This window comes from Phyllostomus discolor, chromosome 9, assembly GCF_004126475.2.
Source record: "Phyllostomus discolor isolate MPI-MPIP mPhyDis1 chromosome 9, mPhyDis1.pri.v3, whole genome shotgun sequence".
Taxonomy (NCBI): Eukaryota; Metazoa; Chordata; class Mammalia; order Chiroptera; family Phyllostomidae; genus Phyllostomus; species Phyllostomus discolor.
The window spans coordinates 40,539,589-40,565,970 of NC_040911.2; the positions used below are offsets into that span (position 1 = coordinate 40,539,589).

Genomic DNA, 26,382 nt, shown 5'->3' on the forward strand with positions numbered 1-26,382 from the left:
TGCTCACAGAATTTGTTGAATTTGGTCACAAATTAGCAGAAAAAATGAAGACTATGCTAAGTGAAATAAAGGAAAATGTACAGGGAACCAATAGTGATGGTAAGGAAACTAGGACTCAAATCAACGGTGTGAACCAGAAGGAAGAAAGAAACATCCAATCAGAAAAGAATGAAGAAACAAAAATTCAAAAAAATGAGGAGAGGCTTAGGAACCTCTGGGACAACTTTAAACATTCCAACATCCAAATTATAGGGGTACCAGAAGGAGAAGAGGAAGGGCAACAAATGGAAAACTTATTAAAAAACATAATGAAGGAGAACTTACCCAAGCTGGCAAAGGAAATAGACTTCCAGGAACCCAGGAAGCTCAGAGAGTCCCAAAGAAGTTGGACCCAAGGAGGAACACACCAAGGCACATCATAATTACATTTCCCAAGATTAAAATGAAGGAGAGAATCCTAGAAGCAGCAAGAGAAAAGGAGACAGTAACCTACAGAGGAGTTCCCATCAGACTGTCAAATGATTTCTCAAAAGAGACCTTGCAGGCAAGAAGGGGCTGGAAAGAAGTATTCCAAGTTGTGAAAGGCAAGGACCTTCATCCAAGATTGCTCTTTCCAGCAAAGCTTTCATTTAGAATGGAAGGACAGAGAAAGTGCTTCTCAGATAAGGTCAAGTTAAAGGAGTTCATCATCACCAAGCCCTTATTTTATGAAATGTTAAAGGGTCTTATCTAAGAAAAAGAAGATAAAAAACATGTACAGTAAAATGACAGCAAACTCACAATTATTAACAACCACACCTAAAAGAAAAACAAAACCTAACTAAGCAAACAACTAGAATAGGAACAGAACCACAGAAATGGAGATCACATGGAGGGTTAGCAACAAGGGAGTGGGAGGAGGAGGGGGGAAGGTACAGAGAATAAGTAGCATAGATAGGTAGAAAGTAGACAGGGGGAGGGCAAGAATAGTGTGGGAAATGTAGAAGCTAAAGAACTTCTAAGTATGACACATGGACATGAACTAAAGGGGGGAATGTGGGTGGGAGGGGGTGTGCAGGGTGGAGGGGAGTGAAGAAGGAAAATGGGACAACTGTAGTAGCATAATGAATAAAAATTTTATATTAATATTTTAATTTTTATATTAATAAAAAAGAAAAGTATAAAATTTAACATGAGAGAAATATTTAATCTTGGGATGCAAAAGACTTTCTAAGCATAAAAAAAGAGAACATACAGATATACAAGTGAAACGTCAAAAATTACTTGCAAAGTTAAAAGGTAACTAGCAAACTAGGAAAATATTAAGGGGCTACCACTATACTATAAAAAATTTAATAAATGTCTACTAAATTATGTGTTTAATTAAATGTTACTCTTCTGAAATCATTAGGGAAAGCAAAGCTAATGATTTTAGATAACATATAATAAAGGCTAATACTAATTAACACCTTATTGAAAATAACAAATGCTTTTTATTGCCCATTCATAATTTAGTATAACTTTATTTTCATTATACATATAGAAATTAAAACACACACAGAAATAAGGCTCATGTGTTTTCATTTTTAAAAAATTTAATTCCTTATGATCAAAAGTTGTTTTTCTAATTTATATCCTTCGACACAGATTCTCTATGAATAGCTTAAATCGCTTAAGTTTCTCTGTACATTACCTGTAGTTGCTGGTTTAACTTAAAAAAAAAAAAAAGTCACTCACCTGACATGGAAAACTAACCACATAGAATGAGCTCAGTAATGTTCTGAACTTAATAAAGAATTGAATAAATTCTGCTCAATAGTTATAACAGAACACTTCTTTTTCTAATGGAAAAAAAAACTTAGTATATACTTTGTTTTAAATACCTATCAAAAAAATCTGATGAGAAAGTATGAATAGTGGCAAAACAGATAAATGGGTACATTCAATGAGAATTTTTATTTCAATTATCCACAAAACAGTATTATAATACTTTATAAAAATATTAAGTTTTAGGCTACCATTATTCATTTAAAAAAGTGTGCTAAAAGATTGTTTTACCAACTTTTTTTTTTCTTTTGTTAAGGGTCAGGTTCCACATTAAGATATTGAAGATGAAAAGGTGTTGGAAAAAATCTTCAAATGTACAAAGCTGTTTATTTTTCTTGGCAATTTAAAAATACATAACCATTTAAACCGAATACACATTGAGTTAGTGTTATTTCCTTACTATACAACTGATATTATGAGGAACAGCTCCTTTCAGTTAAAACCTAATAAAAACCTAATGAATACAACTTTTCCCTGCTTATTTTTTCTGAACAGAATTAATTAGTACACAAACATATAATTTTGTTATACTTTTTTAATGCTAGAAAAATTAAACCATAGTTCACATGAAGCCCTTTAAAAATCTGATGTCACGGGATGCAGACATTAAGGGCAGTTTTCATAGGATGCTCCTCTTGGAGAGGGATTCAATACCAAGCAGGTTACGTAAACATAAGAAACCACCACAATTTTTAGTACCAGAACTGTTGCCAATTTTCATAAAGTTCAACTGTCATATTTTAAAATGGTCTGAATTTCAACACAGATACCATAGCACAGGATGTTAAATTTAATGATCAGGTAAGTGATGGTAGTTAAAAATTATATTCCTAAAATATGGAGACCGAACGTATTGTTTTATGTAGAGTGTGACTATAAAAGAGTACTTTAAAACATAAATACCAGACTTTCGTCAGATTCAGTTCCTTCGCTAGATCCTTAAGCTAGTAATCCTGCTATGCAAATTCATATTTTGGAATTTCTGTTAGTCATAAAAATCAGTCTTATTCTATATGTTTTACTTGTGTAATTTTAAATGGGCAAAAATGTCCCCCCTTTTCACCACTCTTATTATTCTGAATAAGCTTTCCTCTACAAATCAACTAATTCTAAAAGAGAAAAAAATGCAATACCATTAAGTATATTTAAAAAGTGAATGCAAATTCAAACACAAATTTGAAAACTGGATTTTAAAAAATATTTTGCATAAAAGCTGTATCACTGAAATTAGTGGGAAGCCTTAACTTAGTTATTTTGAGGCTGTACCAGTCACTTAGTGTTTATGGTTAGATTAGTCTTATAATTATACCTTATATTTCTTAAAATTTCAAAAAATAGATAAGTGAGAAGCTTTGAGTGCCAGCAAAGCCATTTTGTCACTCCATAAATCAACATTAAACATAATATTCCATCTCCTCTATCTGTAAAACTTTCACATTTTTCTTTTCTCATGTTTCTTTTAAATACATTTTCCTCTCTGTTAGTCTATATGCAATAAGAGCAAAGTGCATTCAAGTCCCTGATCTAGTGATATTTTACATTTGTGGCACCCATCACCATAAATACATATTTAGCAGTATCTCACAATACCTATTTAAATGTTGGGACTTATTTTTTTCCATGCTATTCTAAAGATTAAAAGATTTCTCCTTGGACTGGATAGTATAATTTCAATTATATATTGCCTTTTTTAAAAAAATCAATGCACACTTATACAAGATTAACTTGCTTTCTAATTACCTTCATTATTCTAAACTGAGCTTTTCAGAAAATAAAGTGTAAAAGTTCTACCTTCCAGTTACATGAGTTTGAGTATTAACATAGTGCATTTTACTTTCAAATCCCACTGCTGTTAGCTAACCTTTAATCAAGCTTTTAGGTGTTGTTTATATTCCTTTTTTCTTCTAAAAATCTCGCTCATTTCCATGAAAGGGAGGCATATATTAAAACTGCATATTAACTTCAACTTAGAAAAAACTTTTGAGAAGAATGAATGCAAGAAAAATTTTAAAATGGAATGGAATCATTTGGTCCCATGAAATTCCTTGATTTTAGATTTCCTTATGGTATAACTTCATTCTTCCCAAGTTTTGTCTATAAACAATTTTCTATTAACAATTCTGAGTATGGGTAATAAAATAAAGGAGGTGACTCATGAACAGTAGCCTTGTTGCTCTTCATTGTCATGCTATCATCGATATCTTAGCTATACTTTCTCTGGACCCTGAAATAAGTTGGAAAATTCATCATTGGTACTTTAGAGTTTAACACTTGGAACAAGAACAAAAAAGTGGTTTTGTGCAACCATATCTGGAATTCCAGTTTACCATTAAAAACATGCAGAGTGAAGAGGAGATTCTTCTTTTGATTCCTGTACGTAAGTGAGGAAGTCCACACAAGTCCTTTACATTTTGGCAGATTTGTGCATATAAAATATTAGGCTACTTGGATTATAAATTTTCTCCTGGTTGGTACTGTGGCTCTGTAGCAGTGAAGTAGTCTTCCAAGAAGGACTGGATATATTCAAATGTTGGTCTTTCATCAGGGTCCTTCTTCCAACAAAGATTCATTAATTCATGTAGGGATTCTGGGCAGCCCTGAGGACAAGGCATCCTATATCCTCGTTCCACTTGTTCCAGTACTTCACGGTTTACCATACCTAACACATAAAAAAAAATTAAGCATTAAAAAACAATGATGGCAAACACCACTAGCATACGATGAACCTACTATGGTAATCATTCCATAATATATGTAGTTCAAACCATCATTCCATATGCCTTAAATTTATACAGTGATGTATGTCATTTCTCAATAAAACTAGGAAAAAAAAGAACAGAACAAATCCCCTAAGCACAAACTGATTCAAAGTATATTAAGTTTACTTAGTGAAATGATTATTTTAACAAAGAAATAAATTTTCAATGTCAAAGTATACCAAGAAAAGCTTAGAAAATGCTGGACTGTTTCAGAATGTCTAATTTTTTTTTCATTCCACCTAAAACCTTACTTTCAACACCAAAGGCCTTCAAAAGCCAATCCCGTTTGATTAATGAAAATTTAGGGTGCTCCTTCAAAGTTCTGATATTAACAGTTATTCATTACCAAACTTGGGCTAATGAGGAACAGTGGCAAGATAGTGTCTGAAAGGACTTCCAGATGGGAATTCAGAAGAAAGAGGTATAGTCCTGGTTTTGTCAAATATACTTACTGTGACTTTATATCAAGTTACTTTCCTGAAACACTTTATCTAGTATCATCTATTTGACCTTCTTCCAGTTATTACAAAGTTCCTTTATTGTATTCCTTTGTAATCCCCCCTTCCTCATTTACAGCTCACCCTGTGTTATCACAACTTATAAGATAGGGCCTGGAAGAGGGGGTTGTGGGTGTGGGAAAGATGACCCAGAATACTGAAGATATATTTATTATCTGAGAGAAGAGTAGAGGTACAGTCCTTTTGGAAAATGCCCTAAGGGAGAAAGCTTAGCTGAATGCAGGGCATACCTCATGCTTGCCATATCAGTTTGCTGTCCATCCAATGCCAAAACAAAGAGAGGAAGGGAGGGAAGAAAAAAGACAGAGAGGAAAAATGGCCTTCTGCCTTATATTTCTGATCCTAATAAATTCCAGTTAAAGTCACTAATGGGATAACCAAGTGCTAATAAAATGCAGGCTTACCTGGATATGGCACCCTGCCCTTTGTTACCAGTTCTGTCTGTAGAATTCCAAATGACCATACATCAGACTTTATTGTGAATCGACCATACAGTGCGGCCTCAGGAGCTGTCCATTTGATTGGAAATTTTGCACCTAAAAAAAGTATTGACAATTCTGCTTAAGTAAATTGTTTTTAAAAATCTATTTGTATAAATATGGCATAAGGAGGGCTAATTTCCTGGCAATATTCTCATTGTATGTGTCATCAGTGTTAAATTCTTCAAAAGCACAAGATAAATAGGAAACATTTTTAACATTTAAAATTGATATTAAAATGTTACATTTCTTCCTGATAAGATATTCAATGACATAAAAGGAGTACTGTTGGTAGGTACAAATACTATTCTAGAAAACGGATGTAGAAACTCCAATAAGAAGCAGTCAAAAACATATTATAGGACCTCTAACTTTTAAGTAAGTCCATCACCTAGTATTTATAGCTAACCATTGGTTGAAGAGGGCATATTCTGTTGGGTTCTACTATCTATTGGTTTTTAACCACAGCCTCTTTTTAATTTTATGGTATTTCTCTAGAAAATTTTATTGTACTGTCATTTTTAGAAGCCTATATTAATTTACTCAAACTTTTATTGTATGCTTTTTATGTACAAGGCATTATGATAATTGTTATGGGAAAGAAAAACAGACTTTGTGCAGCTTTTATACTTACAGTGGTGACATTAGGAGTCTTACATACTTCAGGTTATTTCTGTATGTATGTATATAGTGCTGTAACACAGTTCTTTAGATGTCAAACAGAAGATCAATTTTCACTAGCACAATCACAAAAGTTTTAATTAGAAAGGGGGCAACTAAGTTAAACTTTAAAGAATGGTTAGAATTTTATAGGTAAAAATTACAGAGGAACAGGAAGATACTCTAGCTGGAAGGACTGGCACAGAGGTATGGAGGCTGAAAAGCAAGCACTGTGCTGAAGGCAGAGTTTCTCAAACTGGGACTACTGGCATTTTGGGCTGGATAATTCTTTGGTGGGGCCTAGCTTCTACATTGTAGGGTGTTTAGCAGTATGCCTGGCTTCTACCCACTAGATGCCAGTAGCAGCTTCCTAGCTGTTACAACCCCAAAATGTCTCAAGATAGTGACACTGCCAAATGTTCCCTATGGGGCAAAAATCACTGGTTGAGAATCTATGGTTTAAGACAATAGTTCCCTATAGTTTGTGTACCAATATAGTCAATGACAGAAAGTCACAGTTTGATGAAAGAGAAGATTATATATCAATTCAAAAAAGCTAAAATTGTTAATTTATAGGTATGTCCTTTATTCTGAAATTATCATGAATGACAAGGCATCTTTTGTTGTAGGTATGAAATATCACTGAAGGTTTCATGCAGGATGGATAACCTCTGTGGTGATGGGCACTGGACCTTACTTTACTTAATCTCTGCGAGGCTCTGCTCTCAAGCCATCCCCTCTGTGATGTCTTTATGGTTCTCTCTGCTTTCCTAAAGTGTTTTCCATATAGTCTTTTCACATTAAATTATTGAATACTTGCTTCATATTTATTTATATATAGGTCTACCTTCCCCACTAAAATGTAAGCTCTAGTATTTACTGAGCATCTGCTATGTTAGATAATGCCAGGCACTATACATCTATTACTTCATTAAAGCTTCACGACAATTTTGAAATGTAAACATTACCATCCAATCTTTGTAAGTGAGGAGACTGAGGCTTAGTCAAAAAAGTTTAATAACTTGTTTGAAATCTCTGGGCTAGCGAGAGATGGAATTGGAATTAAAAAATCCATATTCTTTCCATATGCATATTATTATATGTGTGTTCATTAAGTGTTGTACTGAATGAGAGTTTAGAGAAGCAGACACAATCGACTTATGTTAACTTCCACAAGTTTCCTTCCTTCATCCTTTTACAGTGTTCATTTTCTAATGCTTTTCATCACAATGTTATATACTTACTGTAAATCTGTCATAGAAGTGGTTTCCAAAGCCTTTTTAAAATTATATGTTATTTAATATATTAGCTTCAAATAGACCTTTTCTGGTCCTTGGTATAGTAAAATCTGGATGAGTTCGAGGTTGTTACAAAAGGAATTTTAAAATGTTTATTTGTTGGCATGCCAAAAGAGTATAAAAACAAGTGTAAAGACAGTGTAAAGGGAGCTATACTTACAATGCAAGAATACCCAGTCAAGTTCTTCCTCAGGGAAATAACCACCAGAAAGCCGTGGTATCATTTACTGTATATAATCTCATAATTAAAACCAATGTTTGACGTGCCTGAGGAATCTAGAGCTATTCTTATTCTGTAAAACCCTGTATGTTCAAAAGAATAGTAACTAAGAAAATCTATTGAACGTTAGGTTACAAGCATTTATTAAAAAATAATTTTAGTCTGGCTGGCAGCCATCTACCATAACTGCCCGAACACTGAGATGCTTGATGGCAATTGGTTCTACAATGAGTACAGAGCTGGGAAGAAGATGCATTACCAAGACATTATTTGGGTTAAACTTGGGAACTATAGATGGTGGTTGGCAGTAGTCTGCCATCCCCAAAATGTTTCCCTAAATATTAAAAAATGAAGCATGAGGTTGAAGAATTCCACATGTTTTCTGGGGAGTCTAAAAATTATTACTGGACACATCAGGCTTCATTGTTCCCACAATGGAGGGGGACCAGGGCAGCTCCTACCAAGCGGTCAGAGGGAAAAAACTTTTTTCAATAATAGTAATTTTAGGAAACGTGACCTGGGGTGGTGAACACACAATACAATACACAGATGAGGTATTACAGAACTGTATCCTTGAAACCTATATAATTTTATTAACCAATGTCATCCCAATAAATCCTGTTAAAAATATAATAATTTTACCTTGTCTTGCTGTATATTCATTGTCTTCAATTAACCTTGCTAAACCAAAATCTGCTATTTTGCACACAAGATTTTCTCCTACAAGAATATTAGCAGCTCGAAGATCTCGGTGAATATAGTTCATTCTTTCAATATATGCCATACCGTCAGCAATCTTGGGGAAAAACAAGACATACATATATAAAGGGAAGGAAAGATAAAACAATTTTGGTTTATGTTGAGAAGATCACTGAAAAATCATATATCTCTAAAGGAGATAATGGTTACAGGGCATAATCTAGCAGATAATAAGAAGAAAATAGAAAACACTATAATTGAGGAAGATAGGGAAGGTGAATGAGAGGGAAGGGGAAAAAGAGGAAGAGGACAGGAGACAAGGAAGAAGGGGAGGAGAAACAGCAGAGATGTATGTAGTCCATAAAGCCTAAATTCTGGAGTTTTACAAAAACAGTTTGCCAGCCTCTACTATAAAGTGTCTATGAGCCTCGAACTCAGGAGTATGGACTAGGCTTGCCATATGCTAAGTCTTACACATACAGTTTCTTAGTATAAAATTTCTCTATATTTCATCATATACTTTAGATTTCCAAAACTACTATTTCCTTTGGAACAGCAATCATTCACTATCTTAAAATTTATCTGTTAAAATATAAATACAAATAGACTTTATGTTTGTGGATGCAGTATGTTTCTGAAAGGCCATATGACTCAGGACAGCAGTGTAATGGTAGTCACATACCTGGTTCTAATACTAATGTTACCTGAATGTCAGATACCTCTACTCTTCAGATACTACATTATCTATAACAAGGAGATCAGACTGGATTATCTGTCTCTTCCAACTTGAAAATTCCATGATTTCATTATATAAACAGTAGTATTCTACTAAAATTACTTTTCATTTTGAATGAACATTTCAATTCAAACTGATGACACATGTATATAGATATACAAGTACCTGAGCAGCCATATCAACCAATTGTGGGAGCTTCAAATACTTTCCATCTCCCTCCTTCAGGAAATCTAGTAAGCTCCCTGTAAGAGACAGCAAAACATTCATGGAAAATAAGCAAATAAATCACATCATGATATAAAACTTCAGCTTTTCATTTAATATTTTTTTACAGCTTTGGAATTTCTGAATAACTATCTTCAAGATTCCAGAAGAGGTCCCTAAACTGAAAATTTTATGAACTTTTCTGGATAATATTAAAAAAAAAGGGGAAATGTGATAATCTTACCAGATTAGAGGTATTCATTCATTCCTCACTTTGATCAACAGTTCTAATTTTGATTCAAAAGGTAGTATTAGATTCTTACATATTTTTAAGATAATCTGAATCAAGAGTTCAGACAACTATGAATATCTTGGGTTACTTAAAACTAAATCTAGGTGATTGAGTTGACATGGAAGTGTTAATCCAGCTAACTCCACTCAGTTTTAGCAGAAGATTTCATGGCACAGCAAAGTACTATGAATAATAACAGAGAAAAAGACTAGAAAGGAAATGTCCAGTTGCTATTCCTCTATTACCGGTTACAAATTTACCATGTACCTCACTTGAATCAGGAGAAAATATCAGATAAGCCCAATGAAGACACATTTTATAAAACAACGGTACTATTGTCTTAAAAAATAACTATTATGAAAGACAAGAAAGGCTGAGGGACTTCTCCAGATTAACGTAGACCATATTACAACAGAAAGAAATCCCTGACCATGGATAGGATACTGGATGAGGAAAATATTGCTAATAATTAGGGACATCACTGGGATGACTGGTAAAATCAGAAAATGGACTAGTATTAGATAAAAAAATTGTATCCATGTTCCAGTTCCTGAATTTGATCATTATACTGTAGTTATGTGAAATGCTGTTCTTGTCTGTAGGAAACAAATACTGATATATTTAGAGGTAAAAGGAGCTTAATGTCTGCAATGTACTCTTAAATGTTTCAGAAGAAAACCCTTATATTTTATATATGGACAACATATCCAGTTAACAATGGACAAATCTGGCTGAAATATATACACGAATTCTTTATATTATTTCTTTATAAATAATATATTTATAATATATTATTATATTATATTAATACTTTCATTTTAGAAGTATTTCAAAATGAAAGTAAAATAAAACAAAGAGAACATGTTACTGTGTTTGTCCATTTATCTGCCCATTCAAATATTTACTGAGGATCTACTACATGTGAAGCACTGTAAAAGGGTACAGAGGTAAGTCATGGTCCCTGCCCTTGAAAAGATTTGATCTAGTATGAACATATAGTATATATATCTATAACATATGCAAATAATAGTGCTCAGTAGATATTATAAAAGTTACTGTAAATACTATAGTGGAGACACAATGGATATAGTTAATTCTATGGACAAATCAGAAAAGGCTTCACAGAGAAAAGGCATCTTAATGGAAAAATGGGGATAAACAGGGAACTACAACTAGGAATAACAAGTACAAAGTCTGTAATGCATTAAATAGCAGAGTAAGTTCAGGAAACTGAAACAATCCTACGTATGCAAGAATAGAGGGCCCAAAGATGGAAATGAGGCCGCAAAAGGAACGAGTCAAACAGAGAAGGCAAAGCATAAATAGACTTTATCCTTTTTGTATGAAATTTTATGCTGAGAAGAAATAAGATCAGATTTATGTTGAAAAAGCAGTAACTCCAACAGTAATATGAAGAATGAAATTAGGCCAAAGTGTATAAAAGGATTAAGTTTGTATTTCCTACAACAGTCTAGCATAGATTATTATGTTAAAATCTAATGAAAGTGGAAATGGCAAGAAGGAAAAAGTTATTAGAGAGATTTAGTAAGTGGGATGGACAGCAATCAATGGACTATGACATAGGGGGTAGGAAAGTGAAGATGGCGTTTCTAACAAGTTTCCAGGTGACATTAATGCTATTGTTGTCATCCAATGCACTACAGGCTTTGGCATATGTGCAAAAGGAGGCAAGTACAAGGATATTTCCTGTAGCACTGTATATACTAGTGACAAACTAAAAGCAGCCTAATTAATGTTCACCGGGAAAGGAATGAATAAACAATGGTATATTCATATAGAATCCTACACAACAGTTACAAATATATGAACTGGATTTTCCCTTATCCACATGAATCAATCTCAAGAACATATGCTGAATAAAAATAAAGCTGCAGTGATGTAAGTTAAAACATTATAAAATTGTCCAGTAGGTAAATATATTAGTGAAAGTATTGAGTTGGCCAAAAAGCTCATTTGTTCTTTTCCATAATATGGTTCTAGTAGTGCTTAGTTGTCTTTAACTTCGTTTGAAACAATTTTGTTAGATTGTATTGTGACAGCTGTCATATCAGTGTACATTTAAAAAATAACATCATAATTAGTGAATTTTTTGTGTAGCCATTTTAATATTAAAGATGGAAGAAAATATGCAACATTTTCGGCCTGTTATGTTTTATTATTTCAAGAAAGGTAGACGTGCAACTGAAACACACAAAAAAGATTTGTACAGTGCTGTGATTGATCAAACGTGTTAAGTGGTTTGCAAAGTTTCATGTTGGAGATTTCTCACTGGACGATGCTCCACGGTCAGGTAGGCCAGGGGAAGTTGATAGGGATCAAATTGAGACATTAATCGAAAACAATCAAGGTTATACCACACTGGAAATAGCCAACATATTCAAAATTAATAAAGTTATTGGTGAAAATGAAAAATGTATTTTATTTTATGGGGAAAACCCTACAGACATTTTGGCCAACCCCGTATATCAACATGGATAACAGAGATGGGAAAGGTAAGCACCAACTTTAAAAATGGGGCTACCTTTGAAGGGAAATGTGTCCAAAGGGGCTAAAAAGAAGGGCTAAAAGGAGAATAGGTCTCAAGGAGGGTTAAAAACAAGGATTCAATTAGATCATTAATGTGATGTTTCCTTAGAAGATCTGAAGAAAATATAAAAAATTGTAGACATTCATTAAATATGGATGGTAGGAACCTGGGTGTTTTATAGTATTCTTTATATGTTTGAAAAAAATACTATTCTTTATATAATTTTTAAAAAATACTATGAAAACTGTTGACATTAAATAATCTAGAATAGCTTTAAAAAGAGTAAATGGCTGGTTAAGAGGAGGAGACTGGGAGTACTGTCTGTTCTATAAAAAATCTTGGCTGTGAAGGGAAGCAAAAGAGTAGACAGTAGGTGAAAAGCAGATGTTGGAGATAAAGGGAGAGCTTTGTTTTTTAAAATAAGTTAAGGATCAAGAAACATCAAGGATGCAGTAAAGGAACTATCCTTAAACAAAAGAAGTGATGCTTCTTTTTCTTAGCCTGCAGGACAGACTGATGTCATATAAATACATGGTAATGAACAGTATATAGAAAAAAGCAGAAAATACAATTCTTTGATCAATATGCTAAGTGGAACATCATTTGGTGTAACAATAGATAAGTGCTAAAATAATGCAAAAGATACAGAGCATAGAAATCCAGGAATCACCCTGGTTGGTGTGGCTCAGTGGACTGAGTGCTGGCCTGCGAACCAAAAAATCACTGGTTCAAATCCTAGTCAGGGTACATGCCTGGGTTGTGGGCCAGGTCCCTGGCTGGGGGCATGTGAGAGGCAACCAAGTGATTTATCTCCCCCACCTATAACGATGTTTCTCTCCCTTTCCTTTGGCCCTCCTTCCCTCTCCTTAAAAAATAATAAATAAAATCTTAGAAAGGAAGTTTTCTACATTTGACATATATTTTAAAAAGAAATCCAGGATTAGAAATTGTATCATTTTGATAGTTCTTTTCCAATCTTTACCCAATCACAAAAACCACCCACCCCTCTTCAAATGTTTCTTATATCCACTTATCATACAACATTTTGGATCTTATCAGTGGTCCTTAACTTTTTTTGGTTCATAAGTTATTTGAAAATCTGATGAAAACTATGAACTCCTTCCAGAAAGCACACATAAATATGCAAAAATTGACACACAACTTCAGAGGAAGTTCATGTACCCTGTGAAGCTCATTCAGGAGCCTGGCAGTGAATCAATAAATAATAGTGAAATTGATTCAAAGTAATCCTTAAGCTTGTCTCATTAAAAGCCCTCTAAGCCTTATTTCCAACTAGTTTCTTCTACTACTTCTACTACTAGTCTTTCTACTAGCTATGGTTGTTTCCCATTTCCTTAGTCCTCTTAGCTCTTCCCTTTACACATCCATATCCTTCATAACCTTAAAGGGCAGTTTAAGACTTGTCTTTTGTACTATTTTTTCTCAATTTATTCCAGCATGTGATCTCTTCCTCAATTTCTATTATACTTACTGAAATTTATTATACTTCAGCCTGTAGCTTTGTTTGTTTATAATAAACTTACTTTTATACTAAAAATCAACTCTTCACAAGTTGAGGTGTTTTTAAATTTAATCTAGTTATTTGGGTATCTGTATTTCTTTGATATAATAAATAACGAAGTGTCATATATATGAAGCATTCACATTTTGGCTGTTAGTAATTTGTAGAATAGTTGGCTACAAAGATTTCAGAGGATATAATGATCATGACACATTGACAGATTAGTAGAAGGCTTCTAACACCTGACTTAAGTACAGCCTGAAGGAAGTATAGTTGACGGACTGGTCAAGAAATAGAGAATCAAATTCCAGGTAAAGGAAATAACATAAATAAATTGGTGAAAACAAGAAGCAACAAGAAGACCCATCTGGCCAAAAAAGTGGATTTATGGGGACACACTTAAAGCAATGAGTTGGATGGCCAACTGCTAAGCACCTGAATAGCATAATGGGGATGAGAGTTTTAAAACCTAGAAGGGACATTTGCAATCTTACATCCTGAATCTCCCATCTAGAAATAATCCTAACCCAGCAACCTGACAATACAGACTTCTACCATGCTATCCCCAATAAGATAACTCTTGAAATCAATATACAAAGCTAATGGACCATTAGCTTTACCTCCATTATATGGTTATGCTATCAATATATTCATTTAAACTTCTTTGTTGTCTCTTTTCTTCCTTTTCCAGTTCATCTAATGCACTCTTAAATGGGATATTTGGCAGTGGTTTGTAGGATTTTCCTTCCAAAAAAGTGCCTTGTACTTTGGGGACTTAGGTATGTTTTGGCTATCAATTAGTAGGCTATGTCAGTTCTTTTAACCTTTTGGTTCCTCTGTCCCTTTTAGGGGGAACATTTCCTATGGCAAATGGGAAGCTGGTAGTTGAACCTATCACCACTAGATGGAACTATGCAGCTGGCCAAGATGGACTACTGGAAAAAGATAACACGATCAGTGTCAAGCTATGGATGAGTGACTTATTAAGAGGAAAAAATGTAGCTGAAATTTAAGAGGGTAACAAGAGAACCTATTGTTGTATTTTGTGACTGGTTCCTCTTCTACAGCACCTCAGCAAAGGGGAAAAAGAGAGAAGAGCAACAATTCTGCATACCTTTACCCTGGTCCTAACTAATCCTGTAACTAAAGATCCCACCCTTGGGGTCCAGGGTAATGAAGCCATTTCAGTTGACAATAGTAAAAAACAAAGTTTCTAGGAGCCCTGAGCATGAAGATTATGTTTATATTAAAATGTCATAAAAATTAACTTTACCTGATTTCTTTGCTTTAGTACCAAAAATATAAATCTAATTGCATTATTTTAATTCAACTTTACAAAGACTTTCTCTTTTACTTCCTAGCTATTCCATTTCCTTTAGTCAAGTGGAATAAAGGACTATTTAATTTCAAAATAAATTCAGCTTGCTTATTTTCCTTTTAAACTTTGTAATATCCTTTGGAATAACTGGAGCTGATCACCAACTGTTCCATTAAACAAAATGTCAGGTTTTTCTTTTCAAATATCTATATAAAAATCTTAGAAAACACTATACAACAGAAATCTGTATGCATAAAAGACTTGTTTTCAAAAAATTCATTAAGATGGACACCATAAGAGATACATAATATACACATACCTTTTGACATAAATTCAGTGACAATGTAAATAGGCTCTTCAGAAACAACAGCATATAGTGGAACAAGTTTATCATGTCTTAATTTTTTCATTATCTGAGCCTCTTGAAGAAAAGCTTCTGGCATCATTGTACCTGGTTTTAGTGTTTTGATTGCTACTTTTGTGGTTCCATTCCATGTTCCTAGAGAAACAACACTTTTACTATTTTGATCTATATTTTAAAAAGTTCACATCAAATTTCAATGAGCAGCAGTTACCTCAAATATTTCAATATATTTTATAAACTGTGGCATTTTGATCTATGGCTAAAAAAATGTCAAAACAAAACAAAACATTTGGGGTTCTTACCCATCCAAACTTCACCAAAACATCCTTGTCCTAGCTTAACTTCCAGTCGCAAAGATTCTCGAGGGATTTCCCATGCATCTTTTGCTAGACCTTGAGTCTGGGGTTTCACAGTTGGACATACAGTTGTTAACTTATGGCATAAACCATCAGCATGCTCTAGATAAATGAATAAACTATACTGTAAAATGAATCACAAAAATTAAGGTACATGTAGTGTATCAATGTTTTAAAAAGTTTAAATTATAGAAAACAAAAACATATGATCTATCAATTTTTTAAAATAAAAGCACAACACATGAAAAGGGAATTGTACATAAGAAGCGAAACACAAGAAATGAAACATTTAGTTAATTACATTTAGAAGTTATTTATTGAATACTTATGTCCCAGCTATTGCGCTAATTCGGTACTTTACAGGTATCTCATATAAATGAGTCTTAGAAAATTAAGCAACTTTCTCAAGGTCACCCAGTTAGTAAGTGATAAAGATGGGATTCAAACCCTAGGTCTGGCTGCCTCAAAAGTTGTACTTGTGGCTACTGTGCTTTATTTTTTTCCAACAAGAATGCTAACATTAACTGTTATGTTTAATAACCACTAATATAAGAGGCACACCAAAAATCAAGGAAAAACTTCTTTTAGGGAGCATATTTTTAAATAAAGGAGACAGAAAAACAGGAAACCCCAAATTTTTAAATAGCTTGATTTGTGATCCTGCTTATACAATCTTTTTCATTGTAAGTCAGACATGTTCCCTCCCATTCTCACCAAGTAACTAACCATGCAAACCCACTTCTTAACAAGTGGAATTACAACTGATGCCACTGCTTGGCAACATGTTTGATCAATGTTAACACTGGAGGCTGACTTGATGGACTCTTAACTGTCATTGAATAAACTGCCATGGAAACTTCTCCTCCCCTAGCATTAATCATCTCAAGACTTTCAGAAGCATTTAAGTATCAAATTATCAATAAAACTTTTTAAGACAGAAAAATCTATCATGAAATACCTTTCAAAGCCTTGGAAAATCTGAAGAATATCTATAGTTGCTATAGGTTAATTTTCTAGGAAAAGAAAAATGCATCTTCACTGGATTTATTTTAATAAATAAATCTCACTGCATTTATATTTTCTGGAAGTCTTATGTAGTCCAGCCCACGAAGAGGAAAATAAACCAAAAGGACATGTGATACAGCTTTTTAAGTGTTTAGCTTTACCTTCTTAATAAATGTCTATAAGTCAAATATTTGTTTTGCCTTTTTATTTACTGTCACAATCTATCTTTGTATTTAGCTGTCATGAGCTAATGACGGAACTCCAATGTAAACACTATACCAGTAAAATATAAAGACTCAAATGATGATAATTGGACTTTAGCACATCATCCAAGAACTCAAGTTAGGTAATAAGTATTACCTGTTTCTCATTTTAAAACGACAATATAACAAACACCCAGTGAGCAGGTGCTGTGTGTAAAGCAGCATGCTAAACCTTAAAGGGACATGAAGACATGGATTCTGTTCTCATAAAATACAACACAAGGAAATAATTTTTACCTTTAAAATATTCACATACCTGTGTAGTGTTTTACCAATTTCTGCAGAGTATCAAATTGTGCTCTAGTTGTGATATAGTATCCACCATTGTCAAGTTTCCTAATTTTGTAGTGTTTCACATTGTCACCCCTTACTTCATCCCAATCACGAATAGAGAGGGAATAAGCACCTGGAGGGGCAGGAAGAAATGAAACCTTTTATTATATCTTTCTCAAAATACTGCCTAAGAAAATTATACTTGTATTAACATCATAATATTCATACCTTTAGTGGTTTCGCTCTCTCTTACTAAGAAAATACCTCGTTGATTACCAGGATTTAGAAGTAATCTTTCAGCATCTTTTCTTCCCATTTTGCCAAAATACCATCTGGAAAAAAATATTGTTCAGAGTTAGAAAGGTGTAGGTTAAAAAAAATATACGTAAGTATTAATAAGAATGAAGTGGATAGGGTGGATAACAAAAAACAGCTACAGAACACAGCTTAAAGTAGATGGTAAAACACAATAAAAGACCTTTATTAAATAGAGCTGTTACAAATATTACTCTCAGAATATAATCTGTCATAGTATTTCCATGTATTGACTATTCAACATCTCTTAACCACCACCTGGCAGTCACAGGAACAGTGAATGGAGAAAGAAATACAATAACAGACACAGCCTTTCAATGAGTGATAGATGGAAATACTATGAAGAATAAAAGTGGTTTCTGGCAACAATGTGATCATCTGTATTCAGTAAGATGCAAGTAAACCATATCCAAATCACAAACTTTGTGTAGGCTTGATTTAATGTAGTTTTGTGAATAAAAAATGACAGTCTCCGCCATGGAAGATCTCAGGATAGTAGAAAAAAAGACAAAACAAAAACAAAAACAAAAGAAAGTAACAAATGCCAAAGCAGATCAGAGAGTTTATGGAGACAAATAACATATTGTTAATAAAATCAAACACTAATAAAATATCTACTACATACAAGGCACTGTGTTAAGTGTTGTGATATAAAAATGAAGTAGCATTTATGGATCCCAGGTAAACTTGGTTAGGCCTAAAAGTAATGTCAGTGACGGTGAACTTTTTAAAAGTTACAAGAATAGTAGTTACTCCCATATACCCTCCACTAAGTTTCCCAACCCAACATTTTGTTTTGTTATATTCTCTTTCCTTCCATGTGTGTCTGTGTTTTTCTGAACTGACTGAGATTAAGTTGAAAGCATGCTGAATCATTATTCCTAAATCTCTCAGTGTGTACTTCCTAGAAGACAAGGATGCTCTCCTACATAGGAGCAATGTTGACACTTAAGTCAACAAATTAACACTGATATAAATAAACCAACTGAGGGTAAGTTTTTGGAATTCTTAGAGTAAAAAAAGGGTTAACGTAATTTTAAGTGAAAAAATAAAGGCATAACAATACAGTTATTAATGCAGATTCATTTATGATCCCACTGTAAGCAAGTATAGTAACATTAATTATTAATTTTCAAGTAATATCCTCTATTAATATGATACATTAGCTGTATTAAGACTGATGTGTAATTGTGTGTGTAAAGTTGTGGCTAAGTAGAATGTGCATTAAAACATTTTAAAATCAAAACAATCAATAAAATATGAAGTAACACCATACTCTTCTGCCTGAATGGAATCTGCAGGGGCTACATAATTGCTAGGGATATAGCCATTCTTTCCTGTAGCAATTGATCTCGCTTCCCACCAGTCTCCTTCCCTGCAACACATAAAACAACAGTTACCACAAAGTAGACTACTGCTCAAGACAGAATCCACTGCAGTGCTGTCTTGTATCTGAAGCAGGCAAGAGATATTCCTTTCATTTTTTAATTATGCATTAGTTTGACTTAGAATCAACTCAAAGTATATTAAAAAACAGGTTATATGAATTAAGGGAATAAAGCTAAGCAAAAGGACAACTGCATTTCTGCTCCAACCCCCCCCCCCCAAAATACAATTTTAATTAAAAGATCATCTTTTTACATGATTCTTTCAACCTAAGACAATAAGTTATACTAAATAAAACAATTTAGGAGGTAAATTTTTCATATTACTTGGTTTTAAAAGCTTTACTGAGATATAATTTGCATACTATAAAATTCCCCCACTTAAGACGTACAATTTAGTGGATTTTAATTTGTTCAGAGTTGTGCAACTACACCACAATGCATTTGAGAACATTTTCATTACCTCCAAAAGAAACCCTACACCCATTAAGAATCAGTCCCTAACACCCTTCTCTCCCATTCCAAACCAATAGTCTGCTTTCTGTTTCTATGGATATAGTTATTATGGGCATATCATATAAATGTAGTAATTCAATATGTAGGTCTTGTAGAGTAGCTTCTTTCACATAGCATACTTTTTCCAAAGTTCATATATGTTGCAGCATATATTATTCTTTTTTATTTTTTTAACAGCGAATAAAATTATACTTTCTTTTTAGTCACTTTAGGAAGAAAATTGGGATGCTTTAGAACTCCTGTAGCTAAAATATTATCAATGAGTGATAATAAAAATTTTAATTCTTAGAATAAAATATTTACAAAAATGTTATCCACAAATATCCAAATAGGACCAAAAGCAATTGAGAACATGAGAATTATACATAATTCCTGATGCATAAGTCTTGACTTTTCCAAAATTAATGTGAAAGGAGTAAATACTATCAGTCTGTAATAAGGAATATACATATGAGGTCTGTCCAGAAAGTATTCACCCATGAGATATGAAAAATAGATATTTATTGAAGATACAAGCAACATTGCACATAGCACAATGATGCCTCAGTCCCCTTCAAAGTAGGCACCCTGGGCCCTCACACAGTTCTCCCAGTGTATCTTCCACTGTTCAAAACACTGCAAAATCCTTGGTTGGAATCTCCATTAGTTGCCCAGTTATATTTTCCTGAATCTCACTGACAGTCTGAAATCTCTTCCCTTTCAACGATGATCTTAGTTTTGGGAAAAGCCAGAAGCCAAGTCACCAAATATGGGCTGTAGAGGGGCTGAGTCAACTGGGTGATTTGATGTTTCACGAAAAAACTCTGCATGAAATGTCATGCATGAGCAAGCACACTGTTGTGATAAAGTTGCCAATCACCAGTTGCCCATAGCTGTGACTGTTTTCATACTATTGCAGCCCTCAACCAAGGAGAACATTTACGTAGTATTTTCTACTAATTGTTTGGCCTGGAGGGGTGTTCTCATTAGGGACAACACCTTCTTAATCAAAAAACACAGTTAACATGGTCTTGATCTTTCTATGACTTTGCCGCACCCTTTTCAGGCATGGAGAATGGTAACTTTCATTGGGACAACTGGGACTTCATTTCTGGATCATACACATACCCACAGATCCATGATTCATCTCCGGTGATGACCTACTCAAGGAAATTTGGTTCACTGGTTGTGGTCTGAATCAAGTCATTATAGCAATTGCAGCATACTATTCCTTCTGCTCGGGTAGCAGAAGCCCGTGAATGAATTTTGCCATGACACGTTTTATGTCAAGATCTTGTATCAAAAATCTAGGACTAGTTTTTGAAATCCACAGACCAGTTTCTAGTTCTTGCATTGTCAGTCACCAATCTTTGTTGACTGCAGCCCATACATGCTCAACTTTCTCAGGTGTTCTGCTTGTTGCAGGCCTTCCAGAACATGGATCACTTTCAACAGATTCTCAACTATCTTGAACTGTTTGTGCCACACCTTTATTTCCACTGCACTCATTCCATCATCCTTGAAAGCCTCCTGAATCATCTGAATAGTTTCCTCAGAGGAATGTGCAAGCTTAATGCAAAATTTGATGCAGATTCATTACTCTACTTGGTCAGTTATTTTGAATGGAACTGCCACACAGTACATATGCTCACTCAGAGGCGTCTATTGCCCTCACTGACTAGCACAGTGAAGTCATCATTGTTTATGCATGCGCATTCCAGTCCACTCTCCTTGGCTGCCAAGTTACATTGATGTCATGCAAACCATTATCATAATTTAACAATGGCTGAATTCTTCAGACAGACCCCATATATGGTTTCACTACTAAAGATTAAATGCATGTTTTGCTTTACCATAAAGTACTGAAAATATTTAATCTAAATTGGAATATTATAAATGCTTGAGGTGCATTTGCTTTCTAGAAAATGAAATGAAAAATCCTTTGGTAATTTGTATTTACAAATTCATATGCTTGATTTATCATCTCCTAGCACATATATATTAAGTCTTGTACTTTCAGATATACAAACAGAAAAGTCTGCATCTGATCCTGTGAACCATTCATTGATTCATTCAAGCATTTGCTGAAAACCTTTTAAGTGACATATTTTATGATAGGGTATGCTAAAAACAGGAATAAAAGACAGTCCTGAGGGGGGTGGGGGAGTAGAAGAGGATAAAGAGGGGATAAATGGTGATAGAAGAAGAGACCTGACCTGGGGTGGTAAACAAAGTACAATATACAGATGATGCACTATAGAACTGTACTCACTAATATTATTAACCAGTGTCACTCCAATAAATTGAATAAGAAAGTTAAAAAAAGAAAGATAGTCCTTACCCTCAAGAAACTCAGAGTCAAGAGTAAAATTTCTCAACCTCAGCATTGATACTCTGGGCTAGATAACTCTTTGTTATGGGGGCATGGCCTGTGCATTGCAGGATGCTAAGCAGCATCCCTGTCCTCTATTCACTAGCTGACAGTAGCAGCAACCTGACTGTTAACTACCAAAAATATCTCCAGACATTGTCAAATGTCCCCTGGGTGATTCTGACCCAGGTTGAGAACCACTAGTCTGAAAGAATAAGAATGTGACAAATTAAATTAAAAATTGCAATGGCAGCTATGATTAAGGTTTGCTTATGAGCTATGTGAACATGTAAGAAAGATACTTAATCCAGCAAAAGGTAGGAACCTGGCCAGGCAGGAGTGAAAAAAGGCTTCCTTGAGAAAGGACACAGGAAGACACATTTTGAAAGATGAGTTGGGTTGGCCAGACAAAGAGAAAAAATGGAGAGACAAGAAGTTATATTCCAGAAAAAAGAAATCATATGCAAAGGCAGAGCGAAGGTGAGAAACCACAGTACATTCAGAAAATTGCAAGTAATTTAACATGGTTAGGCAGTAGAGTGAAAAGGGGAAGAAACTCAATGAATAATGCCTACTATTACTGTTATTTTTCTTTTATCTTGATGGCAACTGGAATTATTGAAAGATTTTAAAGCAGAGAGACATAAATATAATTTATGTTCTGGAATAGTAACTGGTTTCAAACAAGAATAAGAATGGAAGGAAACATGACTGGAAGCGAAAGACCATAAATGAGCAATTCTATAGTGTCTTTTCCATAATTATCATTGGATTTTCTATGGTGGGCCAATAAATAACAAAGTCTAAGAGTCACATAAGGTAAAAGTAACTTAATTTGGTCAGTTTGGGATTGCAAGGGTTTCTTACCTAGCCTTTTTTCTTTCTTTTTCTTAAAACAGAAACAGATTAGATCTTTTTTAAAAGTATATTTTATTCATTATGCTAGTACAATTGTCCCATTTTCCCCCTCCCCTTTGCCCCCCTGTGCTGGGTACCCCCATTCCCTCTAGCAATACCCCCACCCCTTAGTTCATGTCCATGGGTCATATATATAAATTCTTTGGCTTCTCCATTTCCTCTACTATTCTGAACCTCCTCCTGTCTGTTTTGTACCTTCCATTTATGTTTCTTATTCTCTGTACCTTTTCCCCCATTCTTCCCCTTCCTACTCCCTCCTAATAACTCTCCATGGGATCTACATTTCTGTGGTTTTGCTCCTTTTCTTGTTGTTTGCTCAGTTTGTATTTTTTGTTTCTTGTTGTTTAGGTTCAGTTGTTGATAGTTGTGAATTTGTTGTCATTTTACTGTTCATAGTTTTGATTTTCTTCTTCTTAGAGAAGTCCCTTTAACATTTTAAAGTGGCTTGGTGATGATGAACTCCGTTGACTTTACCTTGTCTGTGAAGCACTTCATCTGCCCTTCCATTATAAAGGATAGCTTTGCTGGATAGAGCAATCTTGGATGTAGGTCCTTGCCTTTCATGACTTAGAATATTTCTTTCCAGCCCCTTCCTGCCTGCAAGGTTTCTTTTGAGAAATCAGCTGATACTATTATGGGAACTCCTTTGTAGGTAACTCTCTTCTCTTGCTATTTTTAAGATTCTCTCTTTATCTTTAACCTTTGGCATTTTAATTATGATGTGTCTTGGTGCAATGGCCATCTTTGGATCCAACTTGTTTGGGACTCTATGAGCATCCTGGACTTCCTGGAAGTCTATTTCCTTTGCCAGATTAGGGAAGTTCTCCTTCATTATTTTTCAAATAACTTTTCAATTTCTTGCTCTTCCTCATCTCCTTCTGGCACCCCTATGATTCAGATGTTGGTATGTGTAAAGTTGCCCCAGAGATTCCTAAGCCTCTCTTCATTTTTCTGAATTCTTATTTCTTCTTTCTATTTCGGTTGACTGTTTATTTCTTCCTTTTATTCCAAATTGTTGAGTCCCGGCTTCCTTCCCTTCACTGTTGGTTCCCTGTAGATTTTTCATTTCACTTTGCATAGCCTTCACTTCTTCCTTTATTTTGCAGCCATACTCAATCATTTCTGTGACCACCCTGATTACCAGTGTTTTGAACTCTGCATCTGATAGCTTAGTTATCCTCTTATTGCTTAGTTCTTTTTCTAGAATTTTGATCTGTTCTTTCATTTGGGCCATATGTCTTTGTCTCCTCATTTTATCAGTGTACCTGTTACATTGTAAGGGGGTGGAACCTTAGGTATTCGCCAGGGTGGGGAGACCCATCACTGCATTGTGGTACTGCATGTGCAAGAGGGGTCAGAGAGGGAACAATGCTGCTTGCTTGGCTCTTGCCCATCTTTCAGTCACTTCCCTGGTGCTGACTCCATGTCTCTCTCCTCAAAGACCAGCAGTTTCTTGTGTTGCTGCAACCACCAGAGCTTTTTACAGCCAGAAATTATGTGGAGGGCTCAGAGAGGAAACAATGATGCTTGCTTGGCTTTTGATCCATTTTCAGTCACTTCCTCCTCTTCTTGAAAGCAAATGGTGCCTTTCTAGGTCCTGCCCTGGTGCTGATTCCCGATTGGGTGGGCTTATCTCACATTCTAGTACCCCATGGGCCCCTCAAATGGACTTTCATCAAAGACTGGTAATTTCTTCTGCTGCTACAATTCCCACAGGTTTTTACAGCCAGAGGTTATGAGGCTTTATTTTTCTGGTACCAGAGTCATGAGATGTGTGGTCTTTCCTAGGCTGTGATGGCTTGCCCCCCAGTTGTCCCTCCCAGTTTTTATCTGCACACAAATGTGGGACCACCCAGTCTGCCAGCTCTGAGTCGTCTCTGCCCCTCCTACTATTGTGGATGTTTTTTCTTTAATTCCTTGGTTGTCAGACTTCCCTATAGGTCGATTTCTGGCAATCCTGATGTTTTTGTTTTTAGATTGGTTGTACAAGGAGGTGAAGTATATCTACCTGTTTCTCCATCTTGGCTGGAAGTCTGAGAAACAGGTAAGATCTTTAAATCATCTACTACTTAGATAAATAGGGATATAGAATTCTCTTTATATAATTTTTTAAAGTAAAGTACTTATATATACTCCCTCACTCTTCATTCTTAAGTCTCTATTGTTTATGGCAGAACCACAGCAGACAATTTGTAAAAGTAACTTCTGGCTACCTCAGTAGTATTCTGCCACATGTCTAAAGAAAACAAATGCATTGTCCAACCCAATGGGCAGAGACCCACACGGTATTTCTCATTCATAACACTTACGTATTGTTAATTATTTGAAATCTTTCGCCCTTCTTAAATGAAAGGTCTTCTGTAGTTCTGGCTTCATAATCATATAAGGCCACAAATATAGTAACACCACCTATTAGAGGGAAAAAAAAGATTGAGATAAATTACATTGATAAGTTAACAAAAGAGAAATTAAAAAAAAAATACCACCAGCAAAAAAGCTTAGGCAGTTTTTTCCCCTGGTCTCCAGAATCTACTTTAAAAGTTTGTGATTTGGGCAGTTGGCATTTTCAAGTTAGTAAGATACTCTCTTAAGAACTTCTATGAAAGTTATATACTCCAAAGTGTCCCAGGTTCGATTCCCAGCCAGGGTACATTCCTGGGTTGCAGGCCATAACCCCCAGCAACCGCACATTGATGTTTTTCTCTCTCTCTATCTCCCTCCCTTCCCTCTCTAAAAATAAATAAATAAAATATTTTAAATAAAAAAAAAGAAAGTAATATACTCTACAAATTCTAAAATTCTACAGACCGAGAGAAACAAATTTAATTTTGATTCCTAATAGTAACATCTCTGGCCTGACATGGTGTCAAATTTCAAATCACTTCTTTAGCAAAAAAGCATTAATGAATACTATAAACTACTGGCATTGTCTAAATTTCTTATAAACAGTGAGTGAACATTTTGAGCCTGAAGACTAATCATTAATGACAATAACTAGAATTATAGTAAGATAATTTATTATATTTAACATTCAAATATAAAAATAGTATATTTTTCTTAGCAATTAAATGGTATGGCTAATAAGAATTATAAATTCCATAAATAGGCCTGACTGGTGTGGTTCAGTGGGTTAGGCATCTTCCTACAAACAGAAAGGTTGCTACTTTGATTCCCACTCAGGGTACATGTCTGGGTTGCGGGCCAGGTCCCCATTTGGGGATGTGGCAAGAGGCAACTCAATGATGCTTCTCTTCCACATTGATATTTTACTCCCTCTCTCCCCCACTAAAAACAAACAAACAAACAAACAAACAAACAAAGTAACTGTATCATATATAGCATTGTGTACAGATGCTTAAGATTAGCACACTTAAACAGCCAAACTATTATCTGCAAATGAAAGAAAGAATAAAACAGATTATCTCATTTATCTGGCTTCCAGTCATATATTACTACCTGTCTGACGTCTCTACTTGAATGTCTAACAAGCATTTAAAACTTGTTAGGTACAAAACAAAGGTGCTGATTTTTCTCCTCTAACCTGTTACCCAAGTCTTCCCTACCTAAGCAAATGGCAT

At 34.6% G+C, this 26,382-nt stretch overlaps 1 protein-coding gene across 4 annotated transcripts in view; it reads right to left on the reverse strand.

Moving 5' to 3' along the window:
* Window positions 1–1,663: 1,663 nt before the first annotated feature.
* The window catches only part of YES1 (YES proto-oncogene 1, Src family tyrosine kinase), a 73,210-nt gene continuing 48,491 nt past the window's right edge, over window positions 1,664–26,382 (reverse strand). For all 4 annotated transcript variants that reach the window (XM_028523734.2, XM_028523735.2, XM_036009247.1 and 1 more), the window contains 10 exons: window positions 25,114–25,213; window positions 18,912–19,010; window positions 17,549–17,652; window positions 17,304–17,453; window positions 15,726–15,881; window positions 15,379–15,558; window positions 9,341–9,417; window positions 8,383–8,536; window positions 5,488–5,619; window positions 1,664–4,465 (listed from right to left, as the gene is read on the reverse strand). In XM_028523734.2, the coding sequence (XP_028379535.1) occupies window positions 4,257–4,465; window positions 5,488–5,619; window positions 8,383–8,536; window positions 9,341–9,417; window positions 15,379–15,558; window positions 15,726–15,881; window positions 17,304–17,453; window positions 17,549–17,652; window positions 18,912–19,010; window positions 25,114–25,213 (1,361 nt within the window). In that variant the 3' untranslated portion in view covers window positions 1,664–4,256. The remainder of the gene's footprint in view (window positions 4,466–5,487; window positions 5,620–8,382; window positions 8,537–9,340; window positions 9,418–15,378; window positions 15,559–15,725; window positions 15,882–17,303; window positions 17,454–17,548; window positions 17,653–18,911; window positions 19,011–25,113; window positions 25,214–26,382) is intronic.